Raw genomic sequence first — 16,813 nt, 5'->3', positions numbered from 1 at the left:
TCCCCAAGGATCCCAATGTGCTAGGCAGTGCCATTCTGGGGTGGAGAGCTCCAGATAGGTAAACTAGGAAGCAAAATCCTAACACTCCATGGGATCATTACTGTCCTTCATAACAATAAGGTCTTTTGCTTTCAAATTCTTATCCAGCAGGTCCTAACAAAAGAAACTGCAAGGAATGGAGTTTATCGGCCGGTTAAAGAGTGGGAGTTGAGTTTTGCCTGCATCCTTGCCAGCATGTAAACACATAGTTCGTGCAGTCTAGTTATTTCACTGAAGACACATAGAATACTAAGCCATCCCCATTATACAGCTGAGCTCAAGACAGCTGGTTTTGTTCAATTGACAGACACATTCAGTAAATGACAAAGGAAGCTGTATGAGAAGACGATTCCATTTATTGGAGGTAACGAGACATTTCAATCGCCAGGAAGGATGACTCCATCTTTTCTTTTCCATCCTTCCCGTCTCAGTGACACTCAAGTTCTCTAATATTTCTACTACCTCTGGCAGCATTAGAGAAAATCTCAGTTTGGTTCCAACATGAGATCAGTCATAAGAAAGGGGCAAACACAACAACATCATTGGAAATCAATCTTTGGAAAGTAGATTTTGATCCACTGTGGTGAATTACAACCAGCTGTAACCAGCAAAACCGCATTCCAATGAATTTACAAACATCCAATTAAAGAATATAGGCCAATTTCAGCCCAGCTGGGCTAATTAGGTGCTAATCCAATTACACTTTCAGGCCCAAAGTTAACAATGATGATGACAAAAGTAGAGAGACATTTGATTTAACCTGCTGCCTAGTCCTGTTTCCATTGCCATCAATAGAAAACCTCCATTGATTTCAATGGGAACAGAACTGGGCTTGAGTGGGATACAACAGGAAAACCCAGAAGAAGATGCAAGAAAGCAGGAATGAACCGATATTATCTCACACCTTCATCGCTTTGACTGCTACATTCCCTCCTTGCAACAATCGGACATTGATATTGAGCTCATTTTATACTGATTGCCAAATTGCTGTGAAAACAGTATTTTTCCTCTTAAATCTACGGTATGACAAACTGATCCATGCAATTTGCATGACCCCTGAATTGGGCCCTGTATTTTCTGAATGGAAAATGTAGCTTATTTACTTATAAATCGGGTATCTTGCTTTAAATAAAAGTTTCCCATGTACCTTGAGAAAGAAGCAAATATTTTCTTAGGGAGAAATCTTGGTTATTTTGAAGTCAATGGCAAAACTCCCATTGGCTTTAATGGGCCCAGGATTTAACCCTTAGCATTCAGAAATACTTATTATTATACTTTACTAATATTTTAAAATCCTGTAATCTAAACTCTTAAGAATTGATTTCTCATCTTGCAAACAAGGTTTAGGCAGAACAAGTCAAAAACCTTTACAACTATCTCATATTTTCAGCAGTGGGAAACTGGACAGGCACTCCCTGTTACCAGAAGTTAGCAAATCCCTGTATGCTGCACTAAGAGTGTAAAGCCATGTGTTTAAAGATACTTCAAGTGCATCACAGCTCTAATGTTAATGCTTCATGGGTCCGTTTTGGTTCCTGCTTTATTCAAGAGTTTTGTCATTGACTGCAATGGGAGCAAGGTCAGGCCATGTGAAAGCAAAGGTGTTCACTGACCATCTCCCTCAACTGACCAATAAACAGGCATGTCTTCAAGCTAAACAGACTGGGGCAAAGTTTTCAGAAATGCCTATGGGGCACTAAAGGGTCTGGCGACCTGTTTTACTCTATATCAAGTAAAGAAACCACCAGCTTCTATATGTCCATACATTATTTCCCAACTTCAAGGCTTAAAGGACATAGTACATTCTATCTATTTTGTATTTTATTTATTTTCTTCTCATGAGGAGGCAGTGTGGCCTAGTGGAAAGGGACTCCAGAGACCTGGGGTCTATTCCTAGCTCTGCCATTGGCCTGCTGGGTGACTTTGGGCAAGTCACATCCCTTCTCTGTGGCTCAGTTTCCCCATCTGTAAAAAGAAACTAATGGCCTCCTTTATGAAGCGCTTTGAGAGCTACTGATGGAGAGAGCTGTACTAGAGTGAGGTATTATGATTTCCACACATTTCTCACCTATTCCAACATGTGCTTCCAAGATCATGCTAACATCATTGGCACCGTCTCCTATTGATAGTGTTATTGGATTGCCCTTGGAGTTTTTCACCATTCTAACGATCTAAAAAAATTAAAATACACAACAGGTCAGCAGAAATGTCCAAAGATTCAATTGTTCTTTCAAGCATTCTTGAGTAACTCAGCACATACAGTATTGGCCAGGAGACAACAGCCTCACACGTTTTTTTCTGGTTGACATCAGGTTGGCTGTTCAACAAAGTGATTCAAACTAATTCACACAGGGTTGAGATTCAGTGCAGTCTTCGTTTTAAATCCTGCGAGGATTTTCTAGTTGTCCTAAAAGCCCACCCAACTAGATCCAATTCCAGTTAACACAATCAAACTGCAGCCATGTGAACTGCAATGGGTCTATTTTTTTTTCTTCTTTTCCCTTTTAAACTGTTTAAGATCGAGGCCTGAAATAATCCCATTGAGGCCAATGGGAGTTTTATCATGGTCATCACCAAGAGCTGGCGCTGGAATTAACTTTGTAGAGCTGAAATGCCGGGATATAAATCAGTGGTACCCTTCCTTCCATTACAAATGTCAGACTCTGCCCTCAGTTACAAGGATGCGACTCCCATGTGTTTAATGTGACACTAAGTCATGAAGCAGCTGGTCGCATCCTATGTCCCCAGAGCAGTGCAGGAAACACACTATTTATGACCTTTTGATATTATCAGTTGTGGAAAAGTCATAAAATCCTATTTTCAGAACTTAGAATGGAATCAAACAGATCGGTCAGTCTGTCCCTTTATTTATAGGTGAGTTGAGCTTCAAAGCGTTTGTAAAAATAGTTCCAGGAAATAGTAAGTACATCTATGAAAGACAAGACTGTGGCACAAATACACCAACGCACGGAAAAGGCTTCTACACAGCCCAAAAATAAAATAAACTAAAGTCAGATGAGTGAATTCTGTTAAATTTTGTGGTTCAGAAGACAGTCTGTTAAATCAAAGCCATCAGAGGGTTTTTTAATAGACCTGCTGAAATACCTCTGGTAGCATCTGTCCTTTGGAAAAGGAAATCAGATAGCACTTGCTGAAGGTCCAGTTACATGGTACAAGTTTTTCATAGTTACATGATTTCCCCCCCTCCCTTTTTTTTTTTTTTTTGGCTAAATTAAGAGTTTTTACTTATATACAGCAAGATAGCTTCACTTTAAGGTACAGAATAATTGTTTCTCACATGCAGAGTAACCACTTAGCCTTGTTTCCAGTGGGAATCTTTTGCATCTAGAGCACATACATTCTGGAGCATTTGTCTGTGCTTAGGTATTGGAAGACAGCCGCTGCCCCAGCTTGCAGCCTATCCAGGGGCCAAGTTATACACTGACTTATAGCCCGCGCAACATGTGTCCAACACCCCTGAAAAAAATCAAACCACTGTGTATAGATGCCTAAATATGGATTTGGGCACCCCTCTATACACATGGAGATTGGAAAGTTTGCAGCTATGATCCAAGCTGATTAGTTGTTCTAACTACTGACGTGTGCTGCAAGTAACACCCAAAAGAGCCTGCAGCTGCTGCCTCCTGCAAAATGAGCCTACCAGTGTACCGACAGCACTTACCTGGGCTTTCTGCAAAGGAGCCATCCGACAACACAGAACTGAAGTACACTTCAGGCAAATCTGTAGGAAAATACTTTTGTAATTACTGGAACTGGAATCCTGAGAAGGATTTAATATCAGCGACAGCGTTGAGCCATCTATAATCAGTCCATATTCTTGGCTCACCGTCCAGCTCCTATAACACAAGCAGAAAAAGACGACTTGAAAGTCTGAGCTTTAAGTTTCTAAGAAGTCAATTTAGTCATTTCTGTGTTGTTATCTGAGCAACAAAGAAATGGTTTCTAAACAAAAGCGACAAAGAGTCCTGTCGCACCTTATAGACTAACAGACATATTGGAGCATGAGCTTTCATGGGTGAATACCCACTTCAGCAGATGCATGGGTTCATGCATCTGATGAAGTAAGCTTACGCTCCAATACGTCTGTTAGTCTATAAGGTGCCACAGGACTCTTGTCGTTTTTTACAGATCCAGACTAACACGGCTGCCCCTCTGATACTTTCTAAACGAAAACAGGTCTGATTGCTGGAGATGAGTGTGCACATGCGTGAGTGTGCGTGTCTGAGTGTGCATGTGCTCAGCATGTGTGAATGTGCACATGCTCAGTGTGCGTGAGTGTGAACGTGCATGAGTGTGCATGTGTGAGAGTGTGCATGTGCTCAATGTGTGTGAATGTGTGCATGCTCAGCGTGTGTGAGTGCTCAGTTAGGCAGAGAGGGCCCAGTCCTGCAATGTGATTCAGGTGGAGGACACCCATTCCCAGAGACAGTCCCCCTGAAATCCAGAGCTCTTCCCCTGCACACATGGGATTGCAGGACCGAGGCTAAATCATCTCCCTTCCTTTTAAGCATTCACTGAGGGCAGTTATCCAGACACAAACTGCCCACATGCTCTCTCGCACCTTTTAAGCTTTCCGCTATTTTGGGGGAAATCCTGCAGCAGCTTTTTATGATACTCTAGCAACAGTTCGTGTAATCGCTCCTCTTTCCTGTCGCTGTCTCCCATCATTTTTGTGGTCAGCTCCAGTAATTCAGTGTTTGTCTGGAAGAGCCTGGAGGCATAGCAGGTGGATTTTGCAGTTTCCATCTTGTCCCCAGTCAGCACCCAGACCTTCATGCCTGCTGTTTGCAGGGCCTCAATGGTTTCCGCCGCATGCTCCTGGAGTCTGTACATTGAGGCAATACATTAGCCATCTCATTTACTTTAAAAAGACTATTTCTCCTCAGAATTCATGGAGAACGATTCGTGCATGTTACAATGAGCCTGGAGAGGATCTAGATCTAAAACCCACCAGCCTTTATTGCCTCAGATAAATACCTAGAGGCAGCAGCAGACAAACCACCCTAGCTACTAGAGGGGACAGAAGTGCTACATTACATGAGTGTGGTTTATAGATTGCTAAAAATTTCCAGTGGGAGCAAATAAACCCACTTGCTGTTTACCAAAGACTGACTTATGGACCAACTATGACATCTTTAGCTAAAATCAGCATAGTACTTTGCCAGCGTACATTAATATCACCAGTGCTACATACCACGCTTTGCACGGGGCTGAATAAAATAACCCACCCAGCAAGGCAGCTTTCAGATAAACTTTAAACTGAAAGAAGTCTGACTATATTGCAGCACCCACTGAACAAATTCCTACAGGAAAGTAGGTGAGAGTTTTGTGGCAGAATGTGGGGTAAAGTCTGACGGGTGGTTAGTCCCAGGAAGGACTTCAGGAATGGGTCCAATAACAATACTTTTCACTTAATTAACCTTATTTATTTTAGCAAACGTTAACCATTTAATCCACAAAAGCTTTTTAGGCTGACAGCTTTTCTCATTTTACATTCGGGAAAGACGAGGCAAAGATGTTAAATTATTTGCTCTAGGTCACAGAGGTTACATCTATATGGCAACCCTCCCCTTGCCCTCTCCCCTCACCCCACTCCACCCCAAAAAAACCAAACCTGGCAGTGAGTCTCAGAGCATGGTGAAGGGGGCGGGTTTCAGACCCAGAGCTCCAGCTAAAACACAAATGTCTACATGGGTATTTTTAATACCATAGCACAAGCCTGACTAGTCTCAGACTCAGGGCCGGCTTTAAGCCGATTCACCCGATTCTCCAGAATCGGGCCCTGTGCCGAAAAGGGCCCCACGCCTAAGCGGGTCTTTGGCGGCATTTCGGCAGCAGGGGGTCTTTTGGTGCTGCGGAAAACCTTGAGCAGACGCCCTGTGCCAAGTATTCTAATCAGGGCCCCGTGGTCATAAAGCTGGCCCTGCTCAGACTCATGAGATGTGCAGCTCTGAGGGGTTTTTTGCTGTGTAGGCGAGTCCAGAGCGATTTAGCGTTAGAGCCAGGATTACAACGCAGCAGTTCCTAGTCCTCCATTCAGCCACTTCACCCAACTCTTTGACTAGCGCCATGAAGCACAGAGTGAAAAATAAACAATAGCCTAATTTACACAGACAGTTACTGCAACTGCACCTAAATTTGTATTAGTTTGGTACACAAATTAGGGGCATAATGCTGAAAGCTTTTCTGATTAAAATGTTAGAGTACTTACTGTTTAAACCAGTATATTGTTAGCAAACAAGCAATTGGTTGTGGGACGTGCCATGAAATCATTGCTTTAGACATTCTGTCTTCTTCTTAGGATCAGCACACAGCTTTCAATAAGCACCACGGTGGACTGTCATGGCACAGACTGCTGCTCAGTGGTCTCACACTGGTCATTCACCCACCCTTCCCTCGTTGTCCTGAAATTACTCTCAGGGTAATTTCAGACTGAGGGAGATACAGACTACGCCATTCTGAACAGCTACAGCATTCATATTTCATCTGCTTGCTTGCCACCATCTTACCTGTCTTCCACTGCAGTAGCCCCTATCAAATGCATGTCGGCCTCTATATCATCAAAAATCCTGGCCATCTTTTCTTCTCTGTCCTGTAGAGCCATTTTCGCTTCACTGAGCTGATCATTAATTTTTTTATAGTCCTCTTGAGTTAGTTCTTTGAAGGCCACACAAAGAGTTCGATATCCATCCTTGAAACAGAGAAGTGGATATGTGCACTAAAAACACTTCTTAAACAGCCCCTACCTTAGAATTTTTACTTTTTGTTTCTATAGGTCACACAGTGCCTGCAAAGACTGGGTCCAATGTTAGAAGTGATTCTACATCTTAAGGACCATTTCCTCTTTGTTTATACATTAATCTCCACACATGGCAAACCTTGGACATGGAACATTACAATATGTATTATAAGCTGTGGAACTGAGCATCTTTAGCAGTAATAAGGTCACAAGAAATAAGGAATTGTACAACAAGGCTGTTTTAAATACACTGCAGTATAAGAAGAAGAGATAAGAACGAATACTAGGGCATGTCTACACTACTCGCCAGATTGGTGGGCAGCGACTGATCCAGCGGGGGTCAATTTATCGCGTCTTGTAAAGATACGATAAATTGACTGCTGAGTGCTCTCCCGTCAACTCCGGTACTCCACCAGAACAAAGAGTGCAAGCGGAGTCGATGGGAGAGCATAAATTATCGATTTACCGCAGTGAAGACACTGTAAGAACATCTAAGTACGTCAACTTCAGCTATGCTATTCACGTAGCTGAAGTTGCGTATTTTAGATCGACCCCGCGCAGTAGTGTAGACAAGCCCCTAGCTTCAGTACATTCAGACCTAACTAAAAACCTCTTCTCTCAATATAGCTCAATTTAGATAAACGCTTCTCAAAACAGCACACACACAAAACAAAACTAGAAACTGATTCAAGGATTTCTCTACAAGGCTAGAAAAGAAAAAAAAAGAGAGAAAATGTTATTGTTATTGCTGTTTTTAACTTCTTGGGAGATGATCAGATCCTACAGGAATCAGGAATAAGTAGATCTGAAGTTAAATAAAGTTGGAAGCCAGAAGAACAGAAAAGGAAACAAGTCAGACATGGACTTCAAAACAACAAGAACTAAAGCTCACATTTTCCTCAACCCAAGGTCAGAGCTTTATCTTTGGAGAAAGACTTCGCTTCCAACAAGAACAAACCTAGTTTTGTGTACACGCTTACCATTGCGTTACGTTCTACGTGCACTTTAGTTTGTTGTATTTCATCTCGTTGCACCCTTGGAAAAATAGAAGAGTCTGCTCCTTTACAGAATAGGAGGAACTTTCCTAAAACAGAATTAAAAAGAAGATTGAAGCATTCAAAATGTGTAGTGAGACTTAAAGTCCGTTGTCTTCAATGAGCCGTGAACTTAGATGGAAAGAAGAAATATGGCAAGATTGCAAATGGAGCTGTTATAGGCAGGGCTGGTAATGCTGGTAACACTATTAAGGTTGCCACCTATTATTAAGGACGACAAGGCCCACTATAAGACAATGCTTTCAGCTGCTTGTAACTTTGCCAGACGCTAACCGTTTGGGTTGCAGTTTTCCAGGCTGTGGATGTCTGCCTCAGGCTGAATGTTTTGAGTATTTCAGCCATTTCTGAGAACAAAAGCTCTGGTGCCTTTGGAACAGAATCTTTCCCAAAGATTCTTTCTGCGCTGGGCACACTTCACTCAGGAGCTGAGCATCACCTTCCTTGCCACTGCAGCTCTCTGCTCCTGTGGGCCAGGCCAGGTACCAGCAATGAGAGCAGGGAGCCCCCATCTTTCCTATGCTCTCAAAGCCCCCTCTGTTGGAGCTAGGCAGCATGGAGGAGCAAGCTGCTTAATTTGAATACAAAGGGGACAAGAGCCAAGGGTGCTGGGGGGGAAAGGGAATGGGACAAATTAGATCACTTTAATTTGGCCCTCTTGTGTGTTTGCATACAGCTGTTAATTATGTGATCACATATTTTTTCCACAGGACCCCATCTGTATTCAGTGCATGGAACCCTGGTATGGGGATGAAACAGGGCTGTGTAGTGAAGGTGGCAATTGTTTGTAGGTTCTCTATTTCACTGGTTGCAGAAGCTGGAAACTGTGTGAATGAGGCAGGAGACTGCAGGAAGAGACAAGAGGGTCTCATAGTTAAGGAACTTGAATAGTGCCCTGGGGAACTTCTACCCTGCCTCTGCCATCATCCTAGGTGATGCTAAACAAGTCACTTAAAGCTTTTCACAGGCGGTCACAAATTGTGTGTTGCTTATTTCCTAGCTGCTCAATCTGAGATCCTGAAGCTTGATTTGTAGAAGAGCTGAGAACTCATAGCTGCAACTGAAACTAATGGGAGCCGTGCTTTGAATATCTAAATGTGCTATAGAATGCTAAGTCCTCTGAAAAATGAGGCCCTATGCATTTCAAATCAGGCACCCAAAATTACTGGACACTTTTGACCATATTCTCTGTGCCTCAACCCCCGCAGCTGTAAAATGGGCTTAATATATCCCCTCATCTCACAGGGGTGTCATGAGAATAAATTCATTAATATTTGTGAAGCACTCAGGTACTCAGTGATGAGCACAATAGAAAAGCCTAGGAGGAAATTATTAATTCTGTATTCACTCATACTGGTGGTCAATCAAGTACAATTCTGAAAAATAAACAGGGGCAAAAATAGATGCATCCAATCATAAGAATATCCAATTACAGTTGTTTATATTAGAGATTCGTTCTAAATACTTCAATTCAGCATCTTATACATGGTTTGGAATGTATTTTTTTAGATCCTGCCATCTATCAGCTGTTTCAGATGGATTACAGTATGCCATGTCCTATGTACTCAGGTCTCTGAGTTGTGGTGTGGACGGATGCATGCGTACGTATTAAAAAGAGGAGATATTAACAGCTCTGAGGACACATTTCTATGGCCTAGCAAGTCAAATCAGTTCCCAGGGATGTATATGTCCTTGAATTATTTAGTTGCCACACAGATACACTGCAACAAATTCATGCCTGGTGTAACGTCACTGAAGTCAGGGTTACCCGAGGATTAGATTTGGTCCACCACATCAAAGGGCATATGGATTGAAAGTCTTAACAAAGTTGGCATGTGTAGCAAGCAAACCAGACTTCTAAATTAAAGAGCTGTCATTTGTAATTATTCTGCCCCTAGAGGGATCAAAGTTATGCCATAGCACCTAAACACCAGCACAACTTCAGCTTAAAATAAAAATCTGGAGGAGTCTGAACGTAGAAAAGCATCTGGAGCCACCAATTTCTAATTCTCTGGGCACTTTTAGATCTCTAAAAACATTTTTCTTTTAAATGACCAATTGGATCATTTTTCAAATTCACAAAAGAAAATAAAAAAGGGTCCTTCCTAGCTCAGATCCCTTGGTTTGGGCTCAAATGTGGCACAAAATTGTATGGTCATATTACCAGGGAAATGCCAGGAAATGCCATATTCCAACAAGACTGACTGCTTTTAATAGAGCAGAGGTCAGCAACCTCTCAGAAGTGGCGTGCCGAATCTTCATTTATTCACTCTAATTTAAGGTTTTGCGTGCCAGTAATACATTTTAATGTTTTTAGAAGGTCTCTTTCCATAAGTCTATAATATATAACTAAACTATTGTTGTATGTCAAGTAAATAAGGTTTTAAAAACGTTTAAGAAGCTTCATTTAAAATTAAATTAAAATGCAGAGCCCCCCAGACCAGTGGCCAGGACCCGGGCAGCGTGAGTGCCACTGAAAATCAGTTCGCATGTTGCCTTGGGCACGTGTGCCAAAGGTTGCCTACCCCTGTTGTAGAGCATCGTAAGTATGTCAGAAAAACTGCGCCTCTCTAGGACTCTGCAGTGGGCTTTCCTGCAGTGTTAGCTTGGGCATGCACAGTAAAGGTCTATCAGAAATATGACCACTGATCTCACTATCGCACTTCAAGGGCCAAGTTCTCATGTGCAGGTGTCTCTGAGCTTGTAAAATGTGTACCAGTGCAGTGCCATTACCAGATTTGCACATGCAAATGAGAGATTTTTGGACGCTCAGGTAGTGTGCAAGTGAATTTTGAAGCTGAGGCTAAGGCCCATGAAACATAACAGGTTAGCTTTTCTGTGCTGTAATGGGAGATCTTTAATATATTCACAGTACAAAAGTAAATGAAGACATATATTTGATACACAGTGGTACCCACTGTTTTAACAATACCTGTACTGGTTTTCACAACAACACTCATCCGGCGGCGGACAGGATCAAAGTTTAGTACGTGAAGAAGCTGATACCTTTAAAAAGGAAAGAACAGAACTTAGAAATTTGAGAAAAAAATTAAAAATGATATTCAGTAGACGATTGTAAGACATAAGAACACACTAAGAATGAACTGCAGAACTCTTTGCTAGATAACAAGTATCAGGTCCCAGCTGACCAGTTTCCTTATTAAAGATATGGTATAGGTATTCAAGCTACAAGTCATTTCTACGTGACAGGTGAACAATGCCCACTACCATCATTAAGAGTCACGTGATTAGACAGAGCGCAACACGTTTACGCGAAGGTTCGACTTTGTATAGTTGAGGCTTGTAGTTGCAATAGCTCTCACACGTTCACCATCTAGGAGGTTATCACAACAATCCACAGATCCAAGAGAGCTTCCAGGTTTCAAATCATGGCGCAGGACCTTGTTTTAGGCTTTGACTGATCTGTTATTCAGCAAAAGCTGCAACCAATTTAATTTTTCAGCCAATTCTCTGCTGCCAGGTGCTCTGTAATTCAGACCAGCTTTCATGCAGTTATCAGTCTGGACACAGCCTGTTGCATTGTTTCCACCCTGCAGCATTTACCATTTTTCCTGAGTTTAATCAAAACCACGTGCAAGCTGCCACCTGGCAGAGAGCGTTCAGTTAGCGTGAACAATATTCCTCACCACAATGCAGCTGCGCTTACTTTTCAATTTCATTCTTTTGGTTCTGTACTTTCATGTAATCAGCTTCATGTCCTAGAAAAGTGAAACCATACCTGTCAACAAACGAGAGGACAGAAAGACCTTGAAAAACACTGATACGTAATTTACATGTGTAACATTCTCATTTTCATTTCCATATTCTGAAACGTGAGCTGGGCTACAGCATCCAGTCCATGTATTTCAGTAGTTCACTAGGCTATTCTCTGCATTTCCCGATTTCTACACTCTTAAGGAGAAGTGGATCAGAGCCTAGAAAACTCTGAGGTCTCTATAGGCCGTGTGACTTAACACATGTGCACACTGTGTTACATTCATGGCAAAAATAGACCTGCTTGGTCTGCTATTATCCCTTCAAATAGCAATACGGTAATACAAGCACATCAGAAAGGGCTAAAAAGGGTGGTCTTCATGGGGCTGCTTTGTCTCCTTAGAGTTTTTTTCCACTGCACAAAAAGGAAGTAATTTTGCGTTGATACACATGCAGCATTCATTGACTGCGTCTTCTACAATGCAGCAGAACCTGCCAGTATCCCAGGGAACTTGGACACAGTACGGCTCTGTTTACTCAAGCAACCTGGGACACCGTTCTACTGAAGAGAATCCCCAAAATACACTGTGATGTGCAAACCTTTGCTTATTGTGAAGTTGTTCAGTAAAGATACATATATTGATTAAGCACAACTCTGCTGTGGGCCTGATCCAAAACCGAATGAAGCACAAAAAACTCATTCACCTATTGAAAGACTCCTGTTGGCTCTGGACCAGGCCAGACAACAGTTTTTCCCATTGCGCTTTCTACACTCTACAGTCCTCCTTGTCAATTACTGGCCCATGAGCATTTTATTATGAAAAACTCATAGAGTAACTTTTGGGTTCCATTAAGTCGCACTCAACAGCACAAGTTAGTTACAAGAGTAAGAAAACTCTTCAGTGCTGAAAACAGACTCAACTCCCTTACTTTTTGGCGCCTTTAACCAAAGCTATTTCATCTGGTGAAGAGGAGATATAGGTCCAGCGCTCCTGGTTTACTCTCAATCCATCTACGTTGTCTCCTTCTTTGATTTGAACCGTATGGCACAGACACAAGGCACGGAGGAACAGCTCTTCTCGACACTAAGCAGAATCAAAATACAGGAAACGCTTTAGTTACCAGCTTCTTTTCCTGCTTGGGGTACCAGACAGGATTAATTTTCAGTGAGAAGTAAGAATAACCATTATTCTAGTTAAGCTGCTGAATCGTAACTACCGGGATTTGGTCAGAATTATCAACCTTTTAGGCTGGACTATTCAAAGGAGCCAATGTAGGTTTGTCACCCAAATTCTAAACTCTGTTAGCCACCTTTGAAAAATCTCACCTTTAATAGGAACTTCATTTACATGGTGTCTTTCATCCCACGGTACTTTGAAAATGTACCACCGCTGAATTGCCTCAGAGATGGAGAGTAGCAACCAAACTGCACAACAGCTGACGGGATGAGAAACTGAGCCAACGACACTGATGCAAAGTCCTACTCTTGCAAAACATGGCAGGTATCTTTAATGGCTCCATAATCAGACAGAAACTGCTCAAACGTAACAGAGCGCGAATTCATTTCAGCAGGATGCAGGGGTAAAATGAAGATCGAACAAGGCAGACAATAAAAATCAGCACTCTGGTTCAATCATTTATTTTATTGCAATGCTTCTAGTTCTCTGCTGTGATGCCACTTTAGCAAAGCAGCTGAACAGCACTTCTGCTACAACTCTATTTAGCGTGGTCTTGGTTAGACAAAGGATGGGATCGATTCCTGAAAATGGATATGTGCTCTCCCCTGCACTCGTCATTACTGCTACACAAACTCAAGGTACAGTGTCCAAGAGTAATAGCTAAAGAAGGAACCTAAACCAAACTCTCAGATCCAAACCCTCCTGAACTTGGGGGATGGAAGAGATTGGACAGAGCAAGCCAGTTTTTCAAAGTGTCTCTAAGGGGCTGAACCCAAACATGGGTTCTGAACACTGCCAAACTTACAGGTGTTCAAAATTGGTGTCTGAATTTTTACACTTGCACCCATCTCTGGTTATTGTTAACTCTTAGAAAACTGGAGCAGATAGTGAAAATATAGACGTTACAGAAGCCCAGTTCTACCTTTTCTGCTTTCCCATAATATTTCAGGGGCCCATCCGTGTGAGAGAACCCATCCACCTCTGAAATGCCGGCTTTGTACTTGTGTCCATCTATGCAGCACTCAATGAACTTCATGCTGTTTTCAGTAAGGGTTCCAGTTTTGTCTGTGAACACATACTCGACCTAAAAGAAAGAGAGGAAGTCACTGCTGTACTTTTTCTTCACTACACTCCCGGCTTTCATTGTTGTCTAAAAGAAAGAAGCTGAGGCAGCACTGAAAAAAGGAGACTAACCGGCAACTTAATTAGTAAGACCTGATCCACGAGAGAACTATTGGCACTAGTTAACTTGGACTTCGAAGTTTGGAGTAAGGTACATTAATACAAAGGAAGACAATATTGCACCCATTCCCAGAACAACTCCTCTGCTTCCAAGTCATTACACAATTGCTCTGTTTAGGTTTTAAAAACTCTCAGAGAACTTGTCTTACAGCCCCTGTTTACTCCCTCTCAACCATCTGTTCCCCTGGCTAATCTTTCTCAAACGGTGCTGTACTTAGCATTGAATCAAATCAAAAGACCAAAATGTTGATTTTTTAAAGTTTTTAGCAAACCTATTGATCAATACAAAAAAAAGTTTCCATACATTTTTCCAACAACAACAAAAAAAAGATATTCCATTTTGAACACTTGCTTTTAAACAAACAAACATTCCTCTGCAATGCCTGAACTCACATGGGGAGGTCTGAGAACATGGAAATGAGAGGGATTTTATATGTAAGAAAATGGAAATTGACTCACTGATTTTCACTGTCCCAGCTGAGAAAAGTGCAACAAGGAAGCATATAGTATAACACTGTGCAAAGTAAACTGCGGGCTTGGCTACACTCAAAACTCCAAAGAGCTGCCACAGGAGCGCTTTGAAGTGCGAGTGTGGTCGTGGTGCCAGCGCTGGGAAAGAGCTCTCCCAGCGCTGCACATACTCCACCTCCCCGTGGGAATTAGCTTGCAGCGCTGGGAGCCGCGCTCCCAGCGCTGGGGCACTGTTTACACTGGCACTTTGCAACACTGTAACTTGCTGCGCTCAGGGGTGTGTTTTTTTCACACCCCTGAGCGAGAAAGTTGCAGCGCTGTAAAGCGCCAGTGTAGCCAAGGCCTTTATTTTAAAAGGCACAGCAGCTGTTTAATCAGTGCTAGAGGTACAAACTCATTTTTTTGCTTTATGGGAGTTTTACGTTGACAATGCAATTAAATTAGCTAACAGTTGTTTCAAATTAAATGTTTTCTTTACAGGAACAAAAGTAGGGTATACTACAGTACTACCAATTGCACTGCGCTGTTGTGGTTGATCCGAGTGAAACATTAGCCACTTAAGAGTCCCAGCAGTGCAGAGAAAACAGTAGTAGAACAGTTGCAGAACAAATGCATGCAGTGCAAGGTTACCAGAATCACACTTTCCTCATTAACCTGCACAGAGAAAGCTTACAGAGAATTTTTAATTTTTAATTAATTCAAGGAAAGTGAACAAATTATTGACATGCAGTTAGGGTTTGACGTTCTTCTATGTGGAAACAAACTGCATGATAATTTGCATGTACAAAAGAAATTGCACATGCAATTTATAACCTCATCTAGTTTTCAGAAGCAAAGAGTAGCACACTCAACTTAAACTGCCACCAAAAATAGTTACAGTTATATCTTGACAGGTAGATGAGTGATTAGCAGACAGACAAAGGTTTTTAATAAGGGAGAATGATTTTAATAAGGGAGAATGCAGCACTGACTTTCTAATGATTTTTCAGAACTGCTGAAGGCTGCAGTAGTGGCACAAACACAGCAGTCAGATCTCTCTCTCTCTCTCTCTCTCTCTAAGGCCAAGACTATAACAGGGTTCAAAACAGAACTAGATAAGTTCATGCAGGATAGGTCCATCAATGGCTATTAGCCAGGATGGGCAGGGATGGTGTCCCAAGCCTCTCTTTGCCAGAAGCTGGGAATGAGCGACAGGGGATGGATCATTTGATGATTCCCTGTTCTGTTCATTCCCTCTGGGTCACCTGGCATAGGCCACTATCGAAAGACAGGGTACCAGGCAGATGGATGTTTGGTCTGATCCAGTATGGTCATTCTTATGTTCTGTCCTGCCCTGCAGCCATATGTGACTTCTCTTTGTTTTAATTAATTTATAGAGTAATGTTTTTAACTTCTACTTTAGATGGTCTCATTAAAAAGTTAATGTTAATCTGGTACAGTGACAACACAGTAGGATTAAATCACTTCTAACAGACTTCCTCTAACGGTACCATAAACCATAAAAATGGCTCTCAACCTTCCCAGACTACTGTACCCCTGTCAGGAGTCTGATTTCTCTTGTGTGTACCCCCAAGTTTCACCTCACTTAAAAACTGCTTGCTTACAAAATCAGACCTAAAAATATAAGTGTCACAGCCCACGATTACTGAAAAATTGTTGACTTCCTCATTTTTACCATATGATTACAAAATAACTCAACTGGAATATAAATATTGTGCTTACATTTCAGAATTTAGCATATAGAGCACTATAAACAAGTCACTGTTTGAAATTTTAGTTCCTACTGACTTTACTAGCGCTTTTTAGGTAGCCTGTTGTAAAACTAGGCAAATATCTAGATGAGTTGAAGTACCCCTGGAGAACCCCCACATGTACCCCTGACTAAGAACCACTGCCATAAATCCCCCACTTGAATCAATACTCCAGAGCTTTTATGCCTCTAGGTTTTGGATATTGGAGTATTTCCCTAAGCACCTAGATGTTTCTAGAATGGTGAGCAGAACCACCAGAAGGGAGGGAATTACATATTGTATACAAATCTAAATCCACACAAATATTGCATCAGAGTTTCCTAACAATAGGAAACTAAGCAAAATAAACAACATCATCTGTCTCTCTAAGTGCCAAAGACGATTGTTTCCTAATCAAAGCACAGATAAAAGATGAAACTACTATACCCATGGCTAGTATGCCTCTATGCTCCAGTGATTCCTGGCTGCTAGAACAGCCCATGGCCATGGAAGGCAGCCAGATGAAACTAAAAGCAGACACGAAACTGCTCTAAGTAGCACCATGGCCCAAATTAGCTTCATAGCTGAAGTTCTGGCCCACAGGTTCTACAGGAGGGATTTCACTAT

General features: G+C 41.9%; 1 protein-coding gene across 6 annotated transcripts in view; it reads right to left on the bottom strand.

Annotated features, from left to right (window-relative positions):
- ATP11C (ATPase phospholipid transporting 11C (ATP11C blood group)) overlaps positions 1 to 16,813 on the bottom strand; it is a 118,205-nt gene that overhangs the window by 25,900 nt on the left and 75,492 nt on the right. For 5 of the 6 annotated variants that reach the window (XM_075068870.1, XM_032773213.2, XM_075068867.1 and 2 more), the window contains 9 exons: positions 13,666 to 13,827; positions 12,496 to 12,650; positions 11,519 to 11,590; positions 10,784 to 10,857; positions 7,780 to 7,883; positions 6,570 to 6,751; positions 4,622 to 4,885; positions 3,722 to 3,896; positions 2,108 to 2,210 (listed from right to left, as the gene is read on the bottom strand). In XM_075068870.1, coding sequence (XP_074924971.1) covers positions 2,108 to 2,210; positions 3,722 to 3,896; positions 4,622 to 4,885; positions 6,570 to 6,751; positions 7,780 to 7,883; positions 10,784 to 10,857; positions 11,519 to 11,590; positions 12,496 to 12,650; positions 13,666 to 13,827 — 1,291 coding nt within the window. The remainder of the gene's footprint in view (positions 1 to 2,107; positions 2,211 to 3,721; positions 3,897 to 4,621; positions 4,886 to 6,569; positions 6,752 to 7,779; positions 7,884 to 10,783; positions 10,858 to 11,518; positions 11,591 to 12,495; positions 12,651 to 13,665; positions 13,828 to 16,813) is intronic. The other variant, XM_075068869.1, reaches the window with a different exon arrangement.

The sequence above is a fragment of the Chelonoidis abingdonii genome, chromosome 8, assembly GCF_003597395.2.
Source record: "Chelonoidis abingdonii isolate Lonesome George chromosome 8, CheloAbing_2.0, whole genome shotgun sequence".
Lineage (NCBI taxonomy): Eukaryota > Metazoa > Chordata > Testudines > Testudinidae > Chelonoidis > Chelonoidis abingdonii.
The sequence above is the reverse complement of the archived record's forward strand: the minus strand, read 5'-3'. Positions and strand labels throughout refer to the sequence as shown.